The following is a 25,391-nucleotide window of genomic DNA, read 5'->3' as shown; positions in this document are numbered from 1 at the left end:
CTATAATGAATAAAGCACGGCTTCAATAATATACGAGTAAAGAAAAATGTAGTGAAAAAAAGAGGTGGCGGTGGCTTCTTGGTGATTGATAATTTATACATTTTATTTATTTCTATAAATTGTTCTAACTATATTAATACAATATAAAAAATGTATATGAATTTAAAAGATTTTAACAATATTTCTATTTGATTTTTTACTGTCTTTTCTTTTGTTTTCTCTATTCTAATTTTAATTATATCACTTCCAGTATTTTGTTATTAATTTTTTTTTTTATTTAATTTAACATTAGATTATTTATCTTTATACTATGCAGTTTTTTATTAAACTTCTAAAAATAATGAATAAAAGATTGTAGGATATTGAAAAAACTATTTGAATGATAAAAATAAGACCAGTAAAAGGCTTAAAATTTTTTATAAAAAGTAACTTAAGAACATTGAAAAATATATTAACAAGAAAAAGTGAACAGAATGAGAAATAAATAATAGAATTTATATCAATGTTTGTTTATTTTAAATGAAATTAATTTTAACTTAATATAATAAACATTACTTTTTACTTATTTTATTTTCTTAAAACAAGGTGTATATTTATATTAATTTATATTATTAGGTTTACATAATTTAATTTTTAAAATGATGAAATTATACAAATGTATAAATTATTAATAATAAAATAAATAAATATTTTAATTATAATATTATATGCTTAAGTTTTTAATTAATAATTTAATTTACACACTAATAAACCTTATAAAGGATAAATGAATACTTCCAATTTTATAAAATATTTTTACTTCAGATTATTTATCAAATTTTTCCTACTCTATAAAACAAATATTTAAATATTTGTATTTTTAATTAAACGTTTTTATATAAAATTATTTTCAAAATATTACGGTAATATTTTTATAATTAACATCTAATACAAATTATAATAATATTTAATAATAATTAAAAAATTAACTAAAAAATCTGGGGATGCTTATGTAATGACAGGTGGTAATTTAACGCCGCTTGCCCCACTGACGATGCAAGAACTAAAATTGAGCCAAACATTGGATGGGGCTAATATATCTCCTTACCACACCACTGGTGAGTTCGCCACCTCTTTTTCTTATGAATGCTTAACAATGTGTGTTTTGAGTGGTAAATTTATGCTAATCTATGTAAATCTTTATGTTAATGTACCCTTATTTCATTATACATTTATTTTTATGTTCTTACTGAATTCTAATGCCTATCTCTTTATACAATATTTCAAAATAATATTTAAATATTTTCTGACTAATATTATTAAAGTTGTGTGCAAGATATAATTATTGAATTAATATTACATTATATAATAATTTATGACAAAATATTTTACAGAAATAGAATACTATATTATATTATATTATGATTACAGAGTTAGATTAATAAAATAATTCAATCCTAAAATAATCCTTATATAAAACTAGATATATAATTATATATACATTTATACTTAATTTTTCACAAGTCTAGATTATAAAATGAATAAAAGTGAAAAAATACTTTTAACATCATGTTTGGAACTCCTACAAAATAGATTAATTTGATCATAGCAAAAATGTTATTCTGTAATTCAAGTTTAGTTAAGCTTAGCTTTAATATACTATGAAATTACTTCTAAACTTGCGTTGAAAAAATGACGATAGTCTAAAAGTACGTTAACTAAAAGAAAATAATAATAATTTGAATGAACTGAAATTTAAATAAAATAAAAAAACAATGTATCAACTGAATTATTATTAGAATTATTGATTCTATCGCAGTACTCCTGATAACCTTTTTATTAATATCTTTTAAAAATTGATTTTATAATTCTTTATGAAATACACAAATTTATTTAAGCACTGAAATAATATATAAATAATAATGATAATAAAGCACAATGAATCAATTTTTAAAAATAAAGTAATAAAAGAATTCTACAGTAGATGCTTTTTATTAATTATATATGTATATATAAAGAAAATATGTCGTATACATCAATCCAAACTTAAAAGGTGTAAATGAATCCATCCAATAAAATTCGATAAAATTTTCAATTGTTATATAAAATAGATGTTTAGAGATATTAATAGATAGACATGTAAACATTCTATTTCATATTCATTGAAATATAAAAAAAAATTAAATTAAAAATTTTTTTTTAATTATACTAGCTTATGAAATAAGTGGTTAATTAATATTATAATTACTGATTAGAAACTTTAATAATTCAAACTAACAATTATTTTATATGATTTAAGTTTAATTTATATAATTAATGCTTAGAGTGAAATTCTATTTGTATTTCAAGTAGAAGTATTGAAAGTACAAAATATCAAAGACAAAATGATTTTATTAAAAATTTATTACCTATTTTTCCTTTGTAAGTACATTTGGATTAATTATTTACAGAAAATATTCAAGAAATAATATTATTCATGGTCTAGTACTACTATTTGCTCAAGATATTTATAAAAAGATCTGTCAGAATAAGATATATCTAAAAACATTTTAAATTTTACCCAATCCCTTCCCGAAGCTTTATAGTTAATTCGCTGAATGTTTAGCATTAGCTGGCTTGACTAGAATGTTGTGTTGTGTTATGTGCATGGCCGATCGTGTAGGAGAGAGCGGCAATGTGGCGGTATCGTACGTGGGTGTGGGAGCCGGTGGGGGCGAGCAGAGTCCGCCGATGGCAATGCAGAACGAGGCGAGCGCCGCCCCCGCGGCTCCCCAGACACCACAAGGTGGGGATCCCGGTCTCACAGTTCTGCAGCCACCCGTCTCCCAGCCTCAGGTAGCCTCTGCGATTCCGCCCTACTCCACAATGCTACCTAGTTTTGGGCACTATACTACTGGTAAGTACGCAACTGAACTATATTTTTAACTTAAACAAAATTATTAAATTATTACTCCATTTCTGCCAAATCCCTTTTGCGACATTTTTTAAAGACATCAAACTAATTGAAGCTTGAACATATTTTTACTTATTTTTTTTTACTCAAAAATAAAATTGAAATGGTAAGTAACATATTTACAAAATCGATTGCTCCAAATAATTAAGTATAAACATTATTGCAAATACTTAACTATAAATTCCTGATTTCAGGTGGTGGTGATTATGCATACAGCGCAGCGTACTCGCAATACTCTAGTGCACCTTATGGCGGTTATAGCTACGGCACAGCGACAGGCGGGTTGCTCAGTAAGTAAACAGTGAGTATGAGTACTGAACAGATTAGGGTCAACGCAGCATGATGCACAGTTAATATTTTTAATTTCAGGTAGATCTGATGCGAGTAAGCTAGTTTTAATAAAATGAATATAAAAATACAATTCCTTACAAAATTTTTCTTCTAATTTTCCATTAAAAATATATTTATTAATCTTAACATGAAAACAACAAAATATTTTTAACGTTAATTTATAATACTTAATATTTATCATCCGTTTTATTTACTTAATACCTATTTTATTTAAGAAAAATATGTGCCGCTCTTGTATGTAAGTTTTAATCTTTTAATTTTGTTTCCAAAACTTAAACAAAAATATTTATTTTTCAAATGGTAATGTAATGATTATAATATTTATATTATTACATTAAACACAATATTAATAATATTAATATTGTCCTTATAAATGTAAAATTGATGTATCTTAAAAAAGGCATGTAATCTATTTCTGAAATTTAAGAATAATCCAATATTTAATTCAATTATGAATTATGCGTGGGTATAAAATTAAAATACTTTTTTTAATTTGGAGAGATGTTAATAAATTAATTAAAACTATAACGATGTGCGTGCTTTTGTAAGAATTTGAATTCAAACACAAAGTAATATCATTAAAAATGTTAAACAATTGATCTAAAAATAATAATGTATAATATAAATAAATTAATTAATTTTAATATTAATAAAAAATAACTATTGTTCAATGACTTTAAAGTATTAAATAAAAATTGTATATAAATAAAAAATTATGAAATTAAAATATATAGTACGATCATGATTTGAGTATATTTAATTGAACGCAAATTTTTGAAAAAAAATGACAAAAATTAGTACAGTATAAATAGCAATGGTAAAAATAGTTCTGTAGGTGCGCACATTAAAAAAAATTAATTGAACCAGTATAGGATTCCTATTAAAAGTATAGCAATAGGAAAAAACATTAATTTTCTCATTTCATGTTTCTATAGATTCGACATACTACTACTGCAACGGGGACACGCTGGCGTCTTCCCAACACAGCGGTGGTAATGGATTGCAACAGTATCACCAACACCACCAACATCAACAACATCACCAGCATCAACTCCCACAGTAGCAGCAACAACAACAACAACAACAACAACAACAAAACTCGAACATCGATAGTACGGCAGACGTGGCGTCACGCTCGCCATTAGCAGCGACCAGGGCAAGTAGCGGAGCGAGTGCTGCCTCACCAACAGGCAGCGCTTGCACCAAACCCGATCACTCGCAGACTTCAACCGACATGTATCTTGCTTAATTATTTGGCCTGGACATTGATGAACCGAATAATTAAGTTGCGAGTTATACCGTCCGTTTCCAATTACACGAAATGCCACATTCTGTGAATATTTAAAAAAAAAACAGGTGATAGTGGCATCGAAAAGCATGAAGAATGAAGAATAACTGAAACATAGGTCGAGTTCACTGGAATATAATGTACTGATCTCTAGACTCGCACAGTTGCTACCGCGTATCACATTGCTATCACGATTGATACGCATAACGAGCCGACCGCGCTCCTCTCGCCAAGTGCACAAGTCTTACCTTAGATAGTTTAATTTATCAGCATGAATTAGCACGATTTTTGTTTTTTTTCACTAAGAAGACTTTTCCGGCTCTCAAGGAAATGACTGATTTATTTTTATAGATTATTAAATAAATTCACGCTCCATATTTGCAGTTTCTTTTGGTAGGGAGCAACTTTCAGAACAAAAAAGCTACAATAATTTGCCACAAAGTTGCCATATTATTGTAATTTTTCATAAAACATTTCATCAATTATGCCAGTATATATACTGAAAAACAAATAAAGCATCTACTTGAGAGCAGGAAATGGTATTCTAAAAGCACACGTATCTTTATACAAATACGTTTATGCATAACTATAATAGAAAAGTAAAGCAATTAAGTGAGAATGTGGGAGAACTGAAGTCTGTCAAAGCAGCAGCAGTATGACATGATTACACATGTATATATACTTCTTAAAATAATATATATGTATAATTAATATGATTGATAAAAAGTCCAGCGTTGCTTCCGGATTCAATCCTGTGTGTGTCTCAAGATTCTTAGGATTATATAAAAAAAACGATAATATTGCGATTATTCAATATCTGAGACTGAAAACATATAAAGAATCCGTGAAATGATTGCACATGCAAGTATAACTGTTAAGGATATCGCATATATATTTTTTGTAGAAAAACCAAAGACCACATTACGCGAGAAATAGAAATGAGAAAAAATTATATGTGTACACACACACACACACACATATATATATATATATATATATATATATATATATATGTATATATATATATATAACCAGATAGATAGAAATTAGATTTCATCAATTTACTCAGAAAAAATTGAACATAAAATGGAGCATTTTTACACTACTATGTGTCAAAGTAAAGAATTTCATTATTTGTAAATAATTTATTATTAAGTAATAGAATCAATGCGATAGAAATGAAAATATGCTGATAACAGAAAAAGAGAATGTCATAATCAAGGGACAACCGAAACATAAATTTATAGAGTCCTTTTTAAATTTCATTATACAGCACTGCTGGAGTAAATTCATATGAATGAAACTCTTAATTTTATGAGTCGGTAATTCAATATATCTCTTTGTCCGATAAAGCGATCAAGTTAAAGTAACTAAAAACGCTATAAAAGCCTAAACCTACATACCAATGAAATCCACTAACTTCCCCAAACAATGAAATTGTACATTTTAAAAATATTTTGTTCGTATACATTTCGCATAATAAGATACGAGACTTGCTCGGTCTTTGATATAGCGCTCAAAAATTCGAGTAAATTCGTTAATAATTAATTTATCACTCTCAAAAGATGTGTATCAAAAATTGTCTTCGTATTTTTCTTGATTACAAAGATCGTTTAACGTTACTCTTTCACAAGAAATAAATTCGAAGACATTGCTTAAATGAACTTAATTTAATTCTAAAAAATTATACTTTAGCAAGCTTTACCATAAATCATTATTTAACTGAATTATGGTAAAATTTGTACGATATTAAAAAATAAAGATCTGATATTAAATGGTGATAAGTAAATATGTTTTTTATTAATTTACCAAAAGATCCTATAATTTAATTGCTAAATTAAAATTCTAACACGTTTATAAATGTAAACGTAAGCATACGCGATATTTTTTTAAGAAACGTCAAAATTGTTTTATAAATAAAATACATATTATATTGTTCCATCAAATATTGTATCTGTGACTTTATAAACTTTAATTATTTAAAATAATATTTTATATTGTTACTTTATTTCTTATACGCAATCATTACACAAAGACGATTAGAATAATAATTATAATTATTATTATTATAGTTTATTATTAATTTTTCTATTATTAATTGTCATGAATACTATCATATTATTATTATTAACATTATTATTTAATGTCTTTAATATTTATTAATTATAACAGTAATGTATGTGTAATAAGTTTTGCCAAAGAACCTTTCTTAAGAGAGCTTATGAGCTCATTGCTTCTGATTAAGTTAATATATAAAAATTATATGCGATTTAAAATATTCAATTTTGGTGAAAATGAAACTAAGTTAAATATTTAACAGTAAAAATAGTCTTGCAGCATTTACAAAAATTTAAACAAATTTAGTTCGACGAGAAACGTACCTCACAAAAATTGAAAATTTGTTTAATTTCTTGTAAAAGGATTAACATTTTCATAATACATTTTTTTGTCTGTATGATATTCTTGTTCCGTGCGCCACTCTATCTGAGTCAGGCTGTTGATATTTGCAAACAAAATTCTGTAAATCCTTTTGAAATAAATATGAGATTTATAAGATTTGCTTTATTTTATTCAAAATTCCCTATATCTCCTATAATTGTAATAATAAATAAAACAATAAATAATTAAATATTCAAGATAAATAAAGGATATCCAAGTTCATAAACTTCATTGTTACCACTTTTCCTTTAATTCCTGAAGTCTATTTCATATATCATATTCTTATTTCCGGTGTACATATCCGGTATTTCTTATAGACTAACCTCTATATTAAAATATATATTATAAATTCATACAAAATAATGAAAAGTCTAAAATGATTATAGCTTTTTGATATTTATAAATTTTTAATTTTATAAATTGCTAATCGCTTGTAGTCATCGTAAAGCTGAAACTTAAATCATATATAAAAGAGTTCAAGGAGAAGACTCAATAAGAGAATATATATATATATATATACACACAAATATATGAAGTTTACAATAGCTTTAGATGAAAAAACTATTTTTTTCTGTAAAATTAATAACCTAAAAATAATTTAAAAAATAGTATAATAAACACTATTACAACAATTTATATTTTTACCGAAGAAATGTTTTAATATGAAAATAGAAAATCAATCATTTTTATAGGTTTTCTCTAAATGCAAAGTTTACACACGAATTTCTTTGTTGAAGCACACATTGGATTCACAATTTTTAAACTTGTTATGATAATAAGGTACAATATCTTACACACTCTTTAAATTGTCTTATCCCGGTATAATTAATTGTTGAATATAATTTTAACATAAATTTAAATAGAAATTTTAACATTATCTCGTACTTATATTTATATTTATGTAAATATGTGTACATATATTTTTGCATTTGAAATAATTATAAATCCACCAGATAAATTGTAGATTAAGCCATATATCAAGTATTATAATTTGTTTTATAAAACAAAATTCATATCTTTATTACAGAAGTTTAATCAGTGCGAAACTACATCAGCAATCAATCTATAAGATAGTTAATACAGTTCATGTCAACGGCAATCATAAGAAAAAATATATATCATATTATCATACATCATATTATATTATGTTTGTTCAGTAGTAAAAACAAATGAGCATGAATTTCGACATCACTATTGACTCCATTAGATTTATACTATTATTCAATTGCAATAAAAAATAAATATACTGTTTGGAGAAATGCATAATTGAATCAAAACAAAAATCAGAATCATTAAAAACAGTGTTTTTCTTAAAGAAATAAACTAATACTATATCTATTCTGTTTAATAAATATATATTTATTCTGCAAAGACACTTGAATATAAATAATTTTTCATTTGTTTACTTATTTTTCATCTTATATGTGCATGAAATTAGTATATATTTTAATAACCTTTTATAATTTTTGCTTGAAATTATTAGAAGAATTTTAACAACAAATAATGTTAGTTATATTTAATATATTACATGTTGTAAGATAAAAGGCAATAAATAATCCAAAATTATAAATAATATCAATCTCTATGTACATATATAAGTCCATGGATTTTATATGGTTTGATTTCTATAAAGAAGTTTTTACGTTTGAACGGAATGTATTATTTTATAATTTAAAAAGTTTCGCAATTATAAATATAGCAAATTTTTACATATTTAAAAAATTTATATTGTAATAATAAATTCTACGTTTTGCCAGGTTTTATTATAAATCTTTTAAAATTCGAATACACAGACTTCGAATGGAGACGAGAGACGAATTACAACTATTCATCATTAAAGTAATTTATAACAACTCATTATAATCTCATCAAAATTTTAATAAGTTACAATTGCCTAATATTGTTAATACATATGAAGATAAAATTATTTATGAATAATCACTTATATATATTTCAAAATAATGTACAATATTTTTATAAAAAAAAATAGGAAATATAAAATACGATTAAACTTTCAGATAAAATACTACTTCATATGTTTGCTTTGAAATACAACTTAATCTAATATTTTTATATAAATAAATGTTAATTATATTAATAAATTTTAATATACAGTTATGAATACTTCGCATACGCTTGGAGCAGACTTTTTAATTTTTTTGTAAATCATAAACAAATAACAAATACTATAATAAATTTTATGAATTTAATAATATAGCTATAACATATTTTAAATTATACCCTTAACTGATTAAAAATCATCAATAAAAATACTACAGATTATTCTGGTGGTATTAATGCGCCCTCTACAAAATACTTTAATACTATTGTGGCGCTACAGAAGTAATATGGCTAGTGAATATAATAGAGAACATCATTATCTTATGTGGATAATTTGTATGAATATTAACACTAAAGCTAATTAATACGAATTAAATAATAAAGCTTTAAAATCAATTTTATTTATTGCTATAAAAGAAATATTTATTATTTCACCATTTAATAAAATGTTTAAATGTAAATACCTATATAACAAAAAATACAATTTCGATGTAATGATCCTAATTAATTGTGCATAATATAATAACAAATAGAACACAAATAGAAGGTTTGATTTCATCAAATTTTTATTATTTTAAAATATTAACTCAATCAGAAAATATTGTTGTAAAATAAATTATCAAGAAAATTCATCAAAAAAATGAAATTCGCTAAAAATATTTAGTTAACTAATTTTAATGCTTCGCTAAATATTTAATTTACTGATCGTGAATATTTGCTACGATATATGGTACCCCACGAATGTACAACATTTATTACAATCTTTATTTATTTATATTTGTATCACTCTCTTAATTTTATAATGTATTTATATAACAAATAACGTTGAAGGAGCACAGAAATTTAATTGATTCAGAAAAATGTATTTTCATAGATTTGTTATAAAATCTAAAACGAATTTGTTACTTTAAAAATAAGATCATAATGTACGTATGTAAATTTTCTTAAATTATAATAAAGAAAAAATAAAGAAATTTCAAAAAGATTATTATGTAAATTGTATTATTAAAATATATTTATATGTAGGTATAGTATCCTATAAATAACATGTTCATTATGAGAAAATGCCCTACATTAATATATTACAATTCATAAAAACCTAATTATATAACAGAATATTATAATATTAAAATATGTGACATACAGTCAACTAAATGTACATTTTAACTTACATGTCTATTATTTGATATATGTTCATTTCATTTCTTGATTTTTCGATTATATTATTTATTGTATTATATTTATTATACGTTATACTGTACATTATATGTTTATAAACACACATATATATATATATATATATATATATATATATATATATATACAGAAACTAATAAATAATTTTATTCCAATAGATTTAAAACAAAATAAATTATTTTTCAAGTAACTGTAAAATTAATTTTTTTAAATATAATTGTTTATTTGCCAATTACTAAAAATAATATTAAAATAATTTTTTTATAACTGAAATTTTTGTATAATTTTTGTAAATTAGTCTGACAAATTCGTTCAAACATACCTCACACAAATCTAAATAAGAACCATTCTCTATGAAATTGAAGATTTCATTAAATAAAATGGATATAATATAAATTTATTAGAATCAATATTATTATTATAAATACAAAGAATCATCAAAACAGCCTAATAAGGGATGTAATTTTATAACTGATTATCATATAGAGTTTTTAAATAATAACTTTAAATTACTTAAACATAATATTTCAAAAAGAACAAAATTAAAGAAATTGTTTTATGTATTTTAGTATTTTTAATTGCTTCGTACAATTTTAATTTAATGTATTTGAATAAATATCGTTGATTATTATTATTAATTATTTTATTTAATGGAATTTTTAAGCAAAGGTTATAAGTATAAGACATAATTTTTTAAAATTAAGAATTTAATAAGATATGAAACAATATATCTATAAAATTAATAATCATTATATTATTATGTTATATTATATGATATCTACTATCATTTATTATCTGATATGTCATATAGAGATATAAAATTATAATATTTTCAATCATTTCACTTAGACCACATGATTAGAATAAATAAAAATATTATATTTTTATAATAGGACTTTTTATAATAACCATTTTTCTACTTATTTTATTTCAATCTAGTATTACACTTTCTTAGTCTTCACATTATTTGTATAAACATAACTTTCAGTACCACCACGACCAAATCCTGAAACATTAAAAATGAAAAATGTCTAATTAATTTAATTTAATATTTAATCATTACAGTGATATATTATAATTATTCTTAATGAAAATATTTTTAAAAATTTCATTTTATTCGAGGATTAATATCGAATTTAGGAAATAATATAAACAAATATCACAATAATTTGAAATAAAACCAAAAAGAGTGAAATTAGTCATAACATTTTGTGTTATAGATGAATTATATAAAAACAAAATATTCATTTTATTAAAAGTAAATTATTTTTTTATATTGTAATTAAATAAGAATTTTATATAAAAATTAGTAAACAATTCTATTGGTATCTTAGATTAAAGTTAAATTTATTAAATTAATAAAAATAATGATAGTAGATATAACAAACATAGAATCGTGTACGTTATTAAATTATAAAAACCATCATTTTGCAGATATTTACATATGTTTTTCAATATTATACACTTATATAATATTGAATTCATATATATGATATATTCTTAAAGATTGAAATTCATGTATATAACTACAATTAAATACTTTTAAATTATAAGAAAACATCTGAAGTTTTACATATTTAAAAAAATTATTATAGTTATTAAAGTATTAAGTATATTAAATAATATTTATACTATCTTATATGGTATAATGCAGTTATACAAGAAAGTCAAAAAGAAGATCATAGTTATAATTTATAAAGTATTGGTGTTATATATTAAACTCTTGTGTTTTTTCGAATATTAAATAGTAAAATATAATTTAACAATTGTCGTTTATTTATACTATTATAGTAATAAGAATAGGACTTTTGTTCTAATTCATTAGTTAAGAATTTATTATATAGCATATATTAACATAGTTGTCGAATAAACAATATTATACATAATAATAAAATAAACAATAAAGTTTACCTCCTGGTCCAAAAAGCGCTGCGTAACATGGCTTGTTACAATAAGGTTTCCCTTCATGCTCAGCGTGACTGCCAGGATTTAAAGTCTTGTTGCATTTTTCACATCTCAAGCAGCATCCATGCCAGTCTTTACCAATAGATGTTTTCCGTTCGGCTGAAAATAAATCAATATTAATATTATTAAATGTTAAAATTAATAAATTTATATTATATTTTATATTATGATAATTATGAATATTATATGGAAATTATTACTCATGTATGCTTTGATTACCATATATTATTCTTTATATCTTTTATAACATCAATTCGAAGTATATTTATTTTTGTTAACGATTTATCATATGTAGATAATATTTAAACATACTTATTTAAATATAATAATATATTTAAATATACTATACATCATTCACGAATTTTTTACTAAAATGGGAAACAATTATCAAATGAAAGGTTCAATGTTTTTCTTTCTTTTATTGCTATAATATGTATATTTTAATTTGTTTTTATTTAACTATATAAATTCAATATAAACAATTTTTTGTTTTTGAAAAATATATATATATATATATATATATATATATAATATTAATATAATTTGATTGATTCGAACTAAATTTAATAATATACATGAATGTAACTGTGAAGATTTCTTTTCAATAAGTTTACTCCAAAAACATTGCTTAATGTATTATATATATCCATATAAAATCTGTAAATCAATATGTGCATACATTTTAATTGACCTTACGAAAATTAGTATAATCAACGATATTTTGTTGTAAATAGTGGTAGATTCAATCAATCTATAGTGAATCAATTAAAGAAACAAGAATAATCATTTTTTAATGAAATGAACTGTATATTTTACAGGGATATATTTATTAATAAATTAGTCAATAATTGAAAAATGTTTTTTATATATTTTATATTCTTATTCATTTTATAATTTATTTAAATAGGGCTTGCATCTCTAGTTTGAATTATATTCTTCAATAATAGTAAATACGTCATAAGAGGTAATGATATGCACTGTTCGGTTAACTAACCTGATCAGCTTAAAAGTGCAAGAACTGCAAATAGATATATCAGAATTATTTTCTTTTTATGAGTAAATTTACTTGCGCAGATTTCATATCTATCATATTTCACCATTCTACTTTTTCATGTAATGATTTAACTAAATCTTTTCTTCTTTCACATTCTTAAGTTTTTCATTTGGATCACAAATTTGTATTAATTAAGTTTAAAATATTCATTTTACTCTATCCTCAAATTTTAACATATACATATTAAATAATCAAAATTAAAAAAACTTATATAAAAATAAAAAAATTATATTTTCATTAAAACCTCTTTATCTTTCTATTGATTTATGAATCTGGTTAGATATCTATATGCTAAACTAAAAAGCACTCTTATTAATATGTATGCAAGATTTTTCCTAAAAAGTATATCTGCTAAAATCTCAATAATTTTGATACTGGCAATTAAATAATTAAAATATATTAATTTAAATATATGGAAAGTCAATTATTCCAAAAAAATCAAGTATTTTTTAAAGCAATAATTATATTCATTACTTTAAATAAAATATATGAAGTTCAAAATTAAAAGTAGACATACATATTGAATCTTTTTTTCATAAATATATATGAAAAAATTTCTTAGTAAATCGTTTTTCCTCCTTGTGTAGAAAATACGTCTGTATTCGCATCCTATGCAGGAATACAATTTGCTCGTTACTAGACTTTATTCACAAAAACAACGTTCTTACTTTTATCTTTTAAACTTTGGTTTATTCAGTCGTAATTTTTATATCTTTTTAATTGTCTTTCAGCTTTCTTACACTAAGCCGTAAACCACAAATTCTATAGATGTTTTTATTGTTTGCACAATATTTCTATTCAAAATACAGTATTCATTCATTTATTTTTCATTTATTTTTGCTCTTGCTATTTACAACAAAATGATTTTCTGATATTACTGGAGATGTTAGATATTTTGCTCATAATTTCTATAGTTTTTCGTTTTTGTACGAGTAATGTTAAAAATTAATTTTAAAGTTAAAAAATCTCAAATATTCTTCATATACTAGTGTTAGATTGGCAGCTCGTTTACAAGTAACTCAGCATGGAATCGTCGCTCTTAAAACCTGTTTATCCGCATTTTTCTTCTTATTGGATGTACGCTTTTTATTGACATTCCCCATGACTCTTTTTAATTCCTCACAACTTCGCTTGATTTAATAGATTTCTTTTCTACTGTTTTTGCCTATTTATGTTTACTCCATTTTTTTTTAAGTTTTTTTCGAGGTCAGAATATATAACTTCAATTATATGAATATGTATTATTTGAAAATAACACATATGTATCATGATGTTAGTATTTTCTCACTTATATATTTTTAAAAAATCTTGTTAAACTTTAAAAAAACATTGTATCAATGTATTTACACCTGTTATAATTTTCTCACTGCCTCTTTCTCTCTTGCTTCTTTTTTATATTCTTTTTACTATTTTTTTTATAAAATTACACTAACTATACATTCATTTAAAAAATTACTAATATGACTATTTTAACACTAGATAAATTCGACAATTAAAGGGTCATGACTTACTTAAAATTATAAGACAAGAGAAATTTCCAGATTTAGATGAAGACATCAATAAAATATAGATGTAGTTTTTGATATATCTTTCTATTAATTATCTTAATATATATTTCAATTCAGTTTATTCGCTACATAATAAAATTCATAAAAATTATCTTTACTGTTTAATTTTTAGGGTTTTTCATAGTAATAAATAAATAAGTGCATCAACTTAGTGTATTATCTAGATTTCTAAAAATAATACGTTCTTTTACTTTTATTTATATTTTTTATTTTTCTTAATGTATCGTTCTCTTTATGTTTAAATTGATATTTTGACATTCTTTTAATAAATTTTTAAAATAAATTAAATTAAATATTATATGGAACCTAAATATTACAATTATTTTTAAACATTATCATATCAATATTTTTACAACTTATTTTATTGTCATAATTTTAACTTAAATGTATAAATAAACATGATATATATACATAAATAAATAGGAATATAAACCAGTCTGCAATATCTTATTAAGTGATGATTATTTGTACGCATAATTGTAGATTTTAGCTAATTTGAACGTACTTTAAAGATAAACTTTAAGGAATATTAAAGGTAATCAGATTACAATATCTATTTTTAAAATTTTTACATATTCATACATTAAATTAGAATGTCTATTCGATTGAAATAAAATTTGCGTTCATTATTACGCATAAATAAATGATACATAAATGATATGTATCATGTATATGACATAAATGATAATAAATTACGTATCAATTGTGGATTTAGGTAATTCCATTTATAGCTACCAATTTATAAATGTAAAAATTGATCTAAAATAGACTATAGAGAATGGAAATTGTTTTTAAAAATCAAAATATAAACTAGTTAATAATGCAGAGTTAATATTTAAGAAATAAATTGATTTTATTTTCATTAACGAACATACTGGATTGAGTGAGGTTGTGTACCAGTTAGTTTTCTTTGATTAGTGTAACAAATTTATGTTTTTATATTACCTATTTAAAAATAAATGTCAAAATGTAATTTTCATTATAATATATAAAAATATATAATAATGATTATTTTATTATTTTTGTTGTTGTCATTATAACTCTATTATTAGTAAACTTTAAAGTAGAATACATTAACAAACAAGTTACACGCGTATACATAGTAATTATACTTCTTAGACTACAATTAAATGAGACATTAATGGCGGTCGTGGAGAAGAAAACTTATATGTTTTTCTCATTACAATGAAATGTTCAAAAATCTATCATACATACATGCATACACACATGCGCGCGCGCACCTGCACTAAAAGCGTTTTATTTAAGCATTAAATTGCATATTTGAATCTTTGTAAATAAGGGAAAAACATGTTCAAAAATTGAACATAGAATATTTAAAAAAGTTTCACCCCGTCAAAACAAAAAAATAAGCTCTAGATAAATAAACTAAAAAAATATTTTTTTTATAAACATTGACATATAAATATAATTAAAAAAAAAATTGTTTATTTTTTCATAATTACTTTATATAACATATTTTTTCTCAAATTGTTTTAGATTAAAATTTCCTATAATATTAATTATTTTTCATGTATTTTCATGTAACTATTAATCTTCCGCAACAAATTTAAATTAATGTAAGATTCACTACAATTTTCTAATAAAAATTTAAATATCACTAATATAAATAATTATTTAAATAAATTTTAGGTTTTCTAGATAAACATGATAATATTTTATACAGAATCATACCAATGTAAGTGTGTTTGCAGGATATTAATACACTCATATATACTGTAATGTGTAATAATTATATTAATTAGAAAAGACAAGAAATGAAATAAATTGTATTTCATAAATGTTTGAGCTCATAAATAGTATGTCAAATATATTTGTCACTTTGTGCAATATATAAATATTTATATTAAATTCTTGTAAAACTATAGCTTATGTAATTGATTTCACAACGGATTAATTACTAAATAATAAATAAGGATAAAAACTATGAAAATAAAATTCTAAGCTATGCATGACTTTATCAGATATCAAAAATTGAATCACTGTTTCATACAATCATATAATGTATGCTTTTACAGATCATGTAATGCCATCATCAATTATTGTGAGATAAAATCTTGACTAAAAATATATATTTTTATTACTATTGAGTGCTACATAATGTTATAATGACATTTTAAACTATTTTTGTTTACATTTGATATATTTAAAAAAAATTTACTTAAAATGTATCTATTATATTTTTTAACTTTATATTCATTCATATTTTTAAAATTATATACATATACTTTAAAATAATAGATTTTTCACTTACACATTATTTATATTAAAGTTACACATTTGAAAACCACTAGTGTTTCCTATATTAATAACTATATATATATATATATATATAATAATAATATAAATAATGTAAATATTTCATATAAAAGTAGAGTGTTTGAAAAAAACTTATATATCAGTACAATAAGATACTATAAAAAATAGTCAATATTAATTTTTGAATTTAATACTATATTCAAAGAATTTGTTTAAATAAGTATTACATATATTACACTATTTTTTACAAAGATAATTTTTTATAAGACTAGATTAAATATTTATGAATAACTTCAAATTTATACGTGTCATTCGTTAATAGTAAACAGAACACACGTTAAGTATAATAATAATACATTACTATGCAGATGAGGAATACGTACTTATAAAATATTATAAATGTTTATTTCGTCAAACTAATGCTACTGATTAAATTTATTAAATCAATTTATTGATAAATATAGAATGAAAGGTATATTATCAAGATGTAAAACAGATTAATTAAAAGTATGAGTAATATCAATAATGAATATAAAAAAGATTTATAATTATATAATATATTGAAGAATATATTATAAATAAACTAGCGAATTATTCGAAAAATAGTGGTACCCGATCGCAATATATATAATTTTCGTATATAAATATTTTTTTAACTTTTTAACGTCCATTCTTAGATATTGTATAATGTATATGTAGTAATTTTTTTAATGCATAAAATAAAATAAAAAAGTAAAATATATACACTTTTTAAGTAGAATTCGTATTTAAAAAATCAAAACGGTAAATTCAAGTTTATAAATAAGATAGCACATAATTGAGAAAAAGAAAATATTTTTAAAACTATGCATTGATAGCAAATTAATTAATTTGCGACTCTACAAAGACCAAACTATAAGAATAAATATATAAGCAGTAGACCGCGAAGGGAAGCACTCTATATGAGAATTAAAAAAAAGAATGTAGTTTTTAGCATGATGGAATAACTAATAAATAGCTCGTGCATTTTGTTACGTAGAAGAATACAATATCACTGATTGCAGATGCAGAAAGTGTAACTAGCCAACTAAATCAAGACTCAGCAATGATTTTGCTCACCGAAATAAACAGGCTTGTCACACTTTGGACAATTAGACATGTTAAAAACTGTAATAGTTGGAAATCAATGACGATAACAGCAGCAACAATCTTACCGAATCCTCACAGCGATGTGGTTGAATGCGTACTACTGGACCTCTACCTTCTTCGGTCTCTGGTGTCGACTCCCGCCACCATTCGGGCATTTAAGGTAACCCACTTCATTGATGTGAACGCGTACGGAGCTACATAAAATTAAAAAATTCGTTATATCTAGGTTATATAGAATACTTCTTATTTTATATTAATTATTTATCTTTTATTTCATAATAAATATTGATTTATAGATTTTGTAAACTAGTTAAGATTAACACACGTTACTTTACTCATGGGTAATAACGACTACCAATGTATATTGACTATAACTTCATAGAATTGCAAATTTTCAAAAAATTTTTGTTCCTTTATATTACCTTCTTTAACATAAAAAATTTTTTAGATGTTTAATGTATATAAGAATTCACAATATACTTTAAATATAATCATGTTCAACTTAAGTAACTGTTTATTCACGCAATTTAAAAGATAGTGAAATTTAGATGTATAATTATGAAAATCATATAATAATTATAAAAAAGATTTTAGTGAGAGATTTAATTTTAATTATGATATTGATGTAAATTTGTAGATGAGTAAAGATTGTATTATTATATGGACCTCGGTCGTTCGTTTTTTTATTTGCCGATACTAATTCAAACAAAATATATTGTAAAAGATTCGATAATTCTAGTTAAAAAAGTAGTTAAAATAGTACTTAAAAAATTCATTTTGTCGTACTGTAAATTATTCAATATTCATATTAACTTCATTTAAATTTGACAATCATTGTAAAATACTTTTTTTAAGTTGCATCTTATAATAATATTTTGAACATCTATTTATCTATTTTTTGTACTGAGTGAAAATGTATTCTTTACAACTAAATTATATTTTTATATAAATATGTCAATTACCAAATAATATTAAATAACATTCAAATTCAAGCTAGTGTTTGAGTATAGTTATATTAAAAAATAAATTAAATAATAAGTATCTAGATAATAGCTATTATAATAACAAAAAAAAATTTTAATTTAAATTAATTTTTAAATTTCGGAAAATGTACTTCGTTTACAGTGAATTGATTTTATATCCTAAAGTAATATATTAATTATATGTTTGAGAAATGAATTTTATAATCATAGAAATATTAACATTAGATTTTATAAAACTTTTCAGAGTATTTCATAATTCATTACTAATCTAAATAAGATAACTTTAAAAGCTTAAATTTCAATGCATTAAATAAAAGGACTTAATGTGCAATAAATGTATATTTGTTCTATCATATGTTGTTAATATTTAAGTTTTTGAAAAAATATTTGAAGATATGCACATAAAAAAATTAATTATTTTCAATTTTGCAGATTAAAAAAATGTATACAATATCCGGTCACTATTGAAGTATACCTTTATAATTTTTTATTACAATGAAATAAATAGTAATTTTATACATATAATGCAATATATCAGTAATGTTTTTGAAATACATTAATAAATTCACAATATTTTAAATAAATAAAAACAATTCTCATGTACTGGTTTATTTTAAAATATTAAATTCATTATTTATTTTTTACAATAATTATTATGTGTACTCTATCTTCTCATGCTCTTCACGTTACAATTCAATCATATGTTGCATGTATTATGCGAAGTAATGTATTATTTTAGATATTATATCAATATATTATTTTAAAGAAAATATTAAATATTTTATTATACTTCTCTATAAAATTATTATGAATCTGCATGAAAAAATAAAAAGTATATAAAATATTAAAATACTGAATATGAAATTAATACCAAATATTATTATATATAGTATACCATTGTTTCATGCATGATACTATAATCAATACTATTTAGAATTTATTAATATTATAAATATGCAATATTTTGGTTTTATATATATATTGTTATGATACATATAGCTATAATAAAACTAATATGTACAAATGTGTATAGATTTAAATCGAAACATTTATTAAATATTTATAAATTTTCAATTTATGATAAATAAACAAATTATAAAGAATATTTATAGCAAAATTATTAATCTTTGAATAAGTTTTTATAATGTTGTCATTAACAGTTACATTAATCAAAACTTTTACTGTTAAAAATTTAATTTAAAGATACATTTTTTAATAGTTTTCTCCAAATAAGCACAAGCTAGTTCAAGTTTCACAAAGTATAAATAAAAATGTTAGTTAATTGAAATATTTTTTACAGGCCAATAAATTAAGGAGGCAGAACCCAAATGCTCAATTATCACGCTCTGAAATCAATGTATCTGCTTATAATTGACAAAAACAGATAATCTAAAATAATAGACAGAGCTATTAATAAATCATCCTAAAAGTACATATTAAATAATGTTATATATGTATAAATATATATAAAATATAATAATAAAATTCTTCAAAATTCATAGTATAAGCTAATATTGATGTTTGAAATGTACCAATGTTCACTTGTGATATTTTTCTTAAGCTGTGATATTTTGATTATCAGAATAATATTTAATCAATAGTTTAAGCAATTACATATTATGTAAATTCGTATTTATTAAGTAAATAAAAATATAAATATTCATTAATATTTTCATTAAATAAAGGGAAAAGGAGAAAGTGAAAAAGAAAGTACAAAATTGAAATTATTGCTATAAATTATTATTAGCTCCCAAATTTATATTTTACACAAAAAAAATTTTTTAAATATTTAAAAAAAATTAATTGTAATATTAATCAACGAAAATTTGTTTTATGCTCTCGCATAAATGTTTTTTTAATACATATACTTCTTAGTAAGTCAGATTTATTTATTTAGTATAATGTTAATCAAAATTACCAAAGTGAAAGACCGTAATTTTTAATTATTCATTATTACAGATAAAATATAAAATTTTAATAATGAATTCTTACAAGTATTGAGTGATATTGCTTGCATAACCTTTGATAAACCTTATTAATAAGTTTGTTTTATCATAGTTTTAATAATTGAACTTCCATTTTGATTTCTACTAACTGACGTCATCAACTTGAAATTAGTCTTTCGTTCTTTGTTATTAATAAATCCTTGTTAAAAAAAAGAAAGACATGCCAAAAATACACGATTTCTGAATATTATTTTTTATAAATGGTTATATTAAAATAGGTTGTATAAATATGTAATTCTTGGAAAGTAATAATATTAAATTGAAAATCAGTCGTCTACATGGAATGTTTTCTTAAAAAAAAGATAGATATTATATTATTATAAATATAGATTTAATTATATGTAGATTTTGGTATAAAGTATTATAAATATATTATTATATATTTTGATTATTCCATATATGTATACTACAGTATGATGTATCCCTTAATTAATTATATATATATAATTGATAAGGTAAGTATAATGTTGAAATACATTATTCAATTTATGTTATAAAAAATAAAATATAAGTCATAATCAAGTACTAAATATTATATTTATGTTCTATAATCAATAATCATAAAATATATTTACACGCTTTTAGATAAGAGGTTATGCACATACTTGTTATGCAATTATATTAAGATAATTATATAGTAATTATGCTATAATATTTTTATTAAATATATTGTTTGAGGATGTTGAAATACTTTATAAGAACTAAAAAATCTTACTTAAAATTTTTAGTTTATTCCAAATAATATTTTTTAGTTATTAAATATTTGATATTATTATTATATTTACTCTAATATTTATAGTAACACTTCAAGATAAAATATTATAATTTTAAAACTTATTAATTATGACATGTATATATAAAATTTATATTTACATTTAGATTTATATAAAAGATTAAATTTTTTAAAGGAAATAAAGTACTCAGTACCTTTTAAGAAAAAACTGCATTCAAATTTTTAACACATTTCATACCAAATATTAAATATTAAGTTTATTTAAATAAAAATGGTTTATTAATTTTCATAATTAGTATATTAAATTGATCAACAATACAGTAAATAACTAAAAATTAGGTATTTTTTCATAGATTAAATAAATTTGTTAAACTTTTTTTTATAACTATAATTTTCATTAACTATTTATAATATTTCATAGTATAATATTGTACGATTATATTTCCAATACAATTTTAAATCAATGCATTACAATTTATTCAAAGGATATTGTTTTTGCACTCACTTTTGTGAATAGTTTGGCGAAATATTTAATAAAAAGTAAAAATAAGAAATTATTTAATAATTATTATTTAATTTCCGAAATAAGAAAAGTTTCTGTAAAAAAAAACATAGAAAGAATATAGATGAAACTAAGCCTGATACAAATATATAATATAAGTCTAAGCTGATAAACGGATTAATCAAAGCAAAATTAAGAAACGCGGACTTCGTGAAACTCATCTAAGAAATAGGTCATCATGATCACTCCATTTTCTAACTCAGCGATAATAAAAAAAGATTCAATATAATTTTACGCGATTAGTGATTAAATAAATTTCAGAAGAAATAAAAAGAATATTAATAAATGAAAAGGGAGATGATAAATCACATAGTAATTAAACATCACATTTAAAATGTTAAACGGGGTGTTGTAGTCGTCAAAATACTCTTTAAAAAGATATTAATAAATAATATAACTTTTCAAAGTTAAATAAACTAGTATTCTGTGTACTGATCGTGCTAACTTTCAATCAAATTATCAAACAAAATATCGAATCCTGTCATCTATAATACAAGAAAAAAAGATTGAAATTTAGTATAAATAATAGGGACAACAGAATTTAAATACCGATTATACGAATAAAATTGTTTTTAACATGCGATCAAATTTAAGTGTAGTAGTGAAATAGTAACATAATAAAAATAAAAGCATAAATAAACTATAGAATATAATTGATAAGAATGTTGCCATTAAGGAGTAAAAGTAAACAAAAACGAATGAAAATACTTTTAAATTAAAGAGATAACAATGCATCCCTAAATATTTTAATAAAAATTTAAATGATTAAATATTCGTTTAAAAGTAATTCTTTAAATTAGATACATATGTAATGGTTTAAAATTTTCTATTGTAGACATTTACAATAAATAAATGAACAGGAAATCAAATATACAGAATAAATAATAAAAAAAACATTTTAATAATAGAAATGTAAATTAATTTTCACACCACAGCTATATAATATATACACGAATGGAAACTAATAAACGAAATAGAATATAAATTAAAAATGTATGACATAATTTAATAAGCATTAGTGCAAAAGAGAAATGTATTTTTATTATTACAATACATTAAAGTATATTTATATTAAACTATAATAAAATTATTTAAAAATTATTTTTTATAAATTGGTTAATTTTGTTTGTAGTTTATAATAAATGAAGGCGTTACCATTAAAAACTAATACACACTATAAAATAAATTTTTATAATCACCTAGTAAATAGAAGCTAGCTTCAACTGCAAAAGTTGTACAAAATTCAAACTTCAACTTGTACAGACTAAAATATTACATTATTCTTATTATATTATATATTTCGTATGTAATTACTTCCGTGGTTTATATTTCTACAATATCATATATATTGTTCTGATACTTGTATATTTATAAGTGAATTGATTATAGTGATTAATAACAAATTATAATAAAATTATAAACAATTTATTCTTAAACTTAATTCTTAAGATTTATATCAAAATATGTGTGGTTATAATAATTGTTAACAAAATATGCTAGGCATACATTTATAATTTGTATATTAAGTTAAAATAAGAATACCTAAGTGTATTTAATGGACTCTGCACGGTTATTTAAAGAAGATTGTTAAAAAGAATTGTGCGGCAAAGAAGAGTAGATAGAATTAAATCAGCTTTACGAAAATCTGTAAAGGAAAAGAAATGGAATTGAGAGATGAAATTAGGAATTTTCAGTAATGCACCTCCGAGTCAGATCGATGACAGACTTTTTCACCTCGTAGAGGTTCTCCGAAGATCTCTCCCCGACCTGGCTGCTCTCGTCATCGCCACCACCGCTGCTGCTGACGTGCGGCATCGTGTCTCTTGTCCCTTATCGCGAACAGCACTCGCGACACTCACAGTACTACTCACTCGGCGAAAAACAACACACTTTTCCTGTGGCGACTGGCGCTGCTGGCGCCACTGAAGTTGCGGTGTTACTGACGCTGTTCGAACATTTCTCTTCAATGCGCCCCAATGGGCCTACGGACTGACGTTTATGTTGACGTTTTTGTTGACGTTGTCTTCGTCCGAAGATTGTTCTTTCAAGAAATATTGCTATCTTCATTTATTTACATAGACAAACGTTCACACAACATGGTTAAATCAACTAAAAAGATAACTCTTTTATAATTATTTTGATAACTTTTAACAATTAAGAATTCTTTATAAAAACAAATTGAAACTATATATTAAGTGATATTTTTTATAAATTTTTTTATAAATGGATAAATAATAAAAAATTACCAGTTTTACAAATGTCATGTTTTAATAAATCATAAAATATTTTGTTCAATACTTTATCATATAAAGCAATATTAATGTCAGAATGGATGTTATTAAGATTATATATAAATTTAGACAAGGTGAAAAAAAATTTTTTAAAAATTTGGTTCACACATTCTATGAATATTAGAAAACTTTAATAAATTCAAATGATGTTGTTTTTGTTGACATAAGATTTGAATTTTACTTTAAAATTAGTATATAAAATTATATTTTTTATAATTAATATATAAACTAATATATTAATCCAGTAAATATCAACTTTTTATATTTACTACTATATTAATTAGTAATTTACCGACTTATAAGTTACCTTATAAAAATTAACTATATTATCACAAAAAACAACAGATGTCGCTGCAACTGTATGCGTTGAAAACATGTAACAGAGATATAAATTAACATCTAATTCAATATTGTATACATATAAATGCGTAATTATTCTAATATGTTTAGAGAGAGAATACATGCATATGCATATATATGTATATATATATATATTTATGTATATGTATCTATCTATGTATTAATCGATATATATATATATGTGTGTGTTTGCACG

General features: G+C 22.2%; 2 protein-coding genes across 2 annotated transcripts in view; one reads left to right on the top strand and one right to left on the bottom strand.

Annotated features, from left to right (window-relative positions):
* sv (paired box protein shaven) overlaps window positions 1–4,882 on the top strand; it is a 105,461-nt gene extending 100,579 nt beyond the window's left edge. Inside the window, exons 9-13 of the mRNA XM_011497961.1 lie at window positions 1,002–1,097; window positions 2,645–2,875; window positions 3,127–3,222; window positions 4,219–4,291; window positions 4,397–4,882. Coding sequence (XP_011496263.1) covers window positions 1,002–1,097; window positions 2,645–2,875; window positions 3,127–3,222; window positions 4,219–4,291; window positions 4,397–4,532 — 632 coding nt within the window. The 3' untranslated portion in view covers window positions 4,533–4,882. The remainder of the gene's footprint in view (window positions 1–1,001; window positions 1,098–2,644; window positions 2,876–3,126; window positions 3,223–4,218; window positions 4,292–4,396) is intronic.
* A 6,284-nt stretch (window positions 4,883–11,166) lies between these two features.
* LOC105360931 (cysteine-rich protein 1) lies at window positions 11,167–18,454 on the bottom strand. Its single transcript, XM_011497960.1, has 3 exons — window positions 18,231–18,454; window positions 12,180–12,332; window positions 11,167–11,274 (listed from the first exon to the last, which is right to left on the bottom strand). The coding sequence occupies exons 1-3, from the start codon at window positions 18,268–18,270 to the stop codon at window positions 11,210–11,212; spliced, it is 258 nt and encodes an 85-aa protein (XP_011496262.1). The 5' UTR covers window positions 18,271–18,454; the 3' UTR covers window positions 11,167–11,209.
* Window positions 18,455–25,391: the final 6,937 nt, after the last annotated feature.

Source organism: Ceratosolen solmsi, unplaced genomic scaffold (genome assembly GCF_000503995.2).
Source record: "Ceratosolen solmsi marchali unplaced genomic scaffold, CerSol_1.0 scaffold14, whole genome shotgun sequence".
Classification (NCBI taxonomy): domain Eukaryota; kingdom Metazoa; phylum Arthropoda; class Insecta; order Hymenoptera; family Agaonidae; genus Ceratosolen; species Ceratosolen solmsi.
This window is presented reverse-complemented; position numbering and strand designations above follow the sequence as displayed.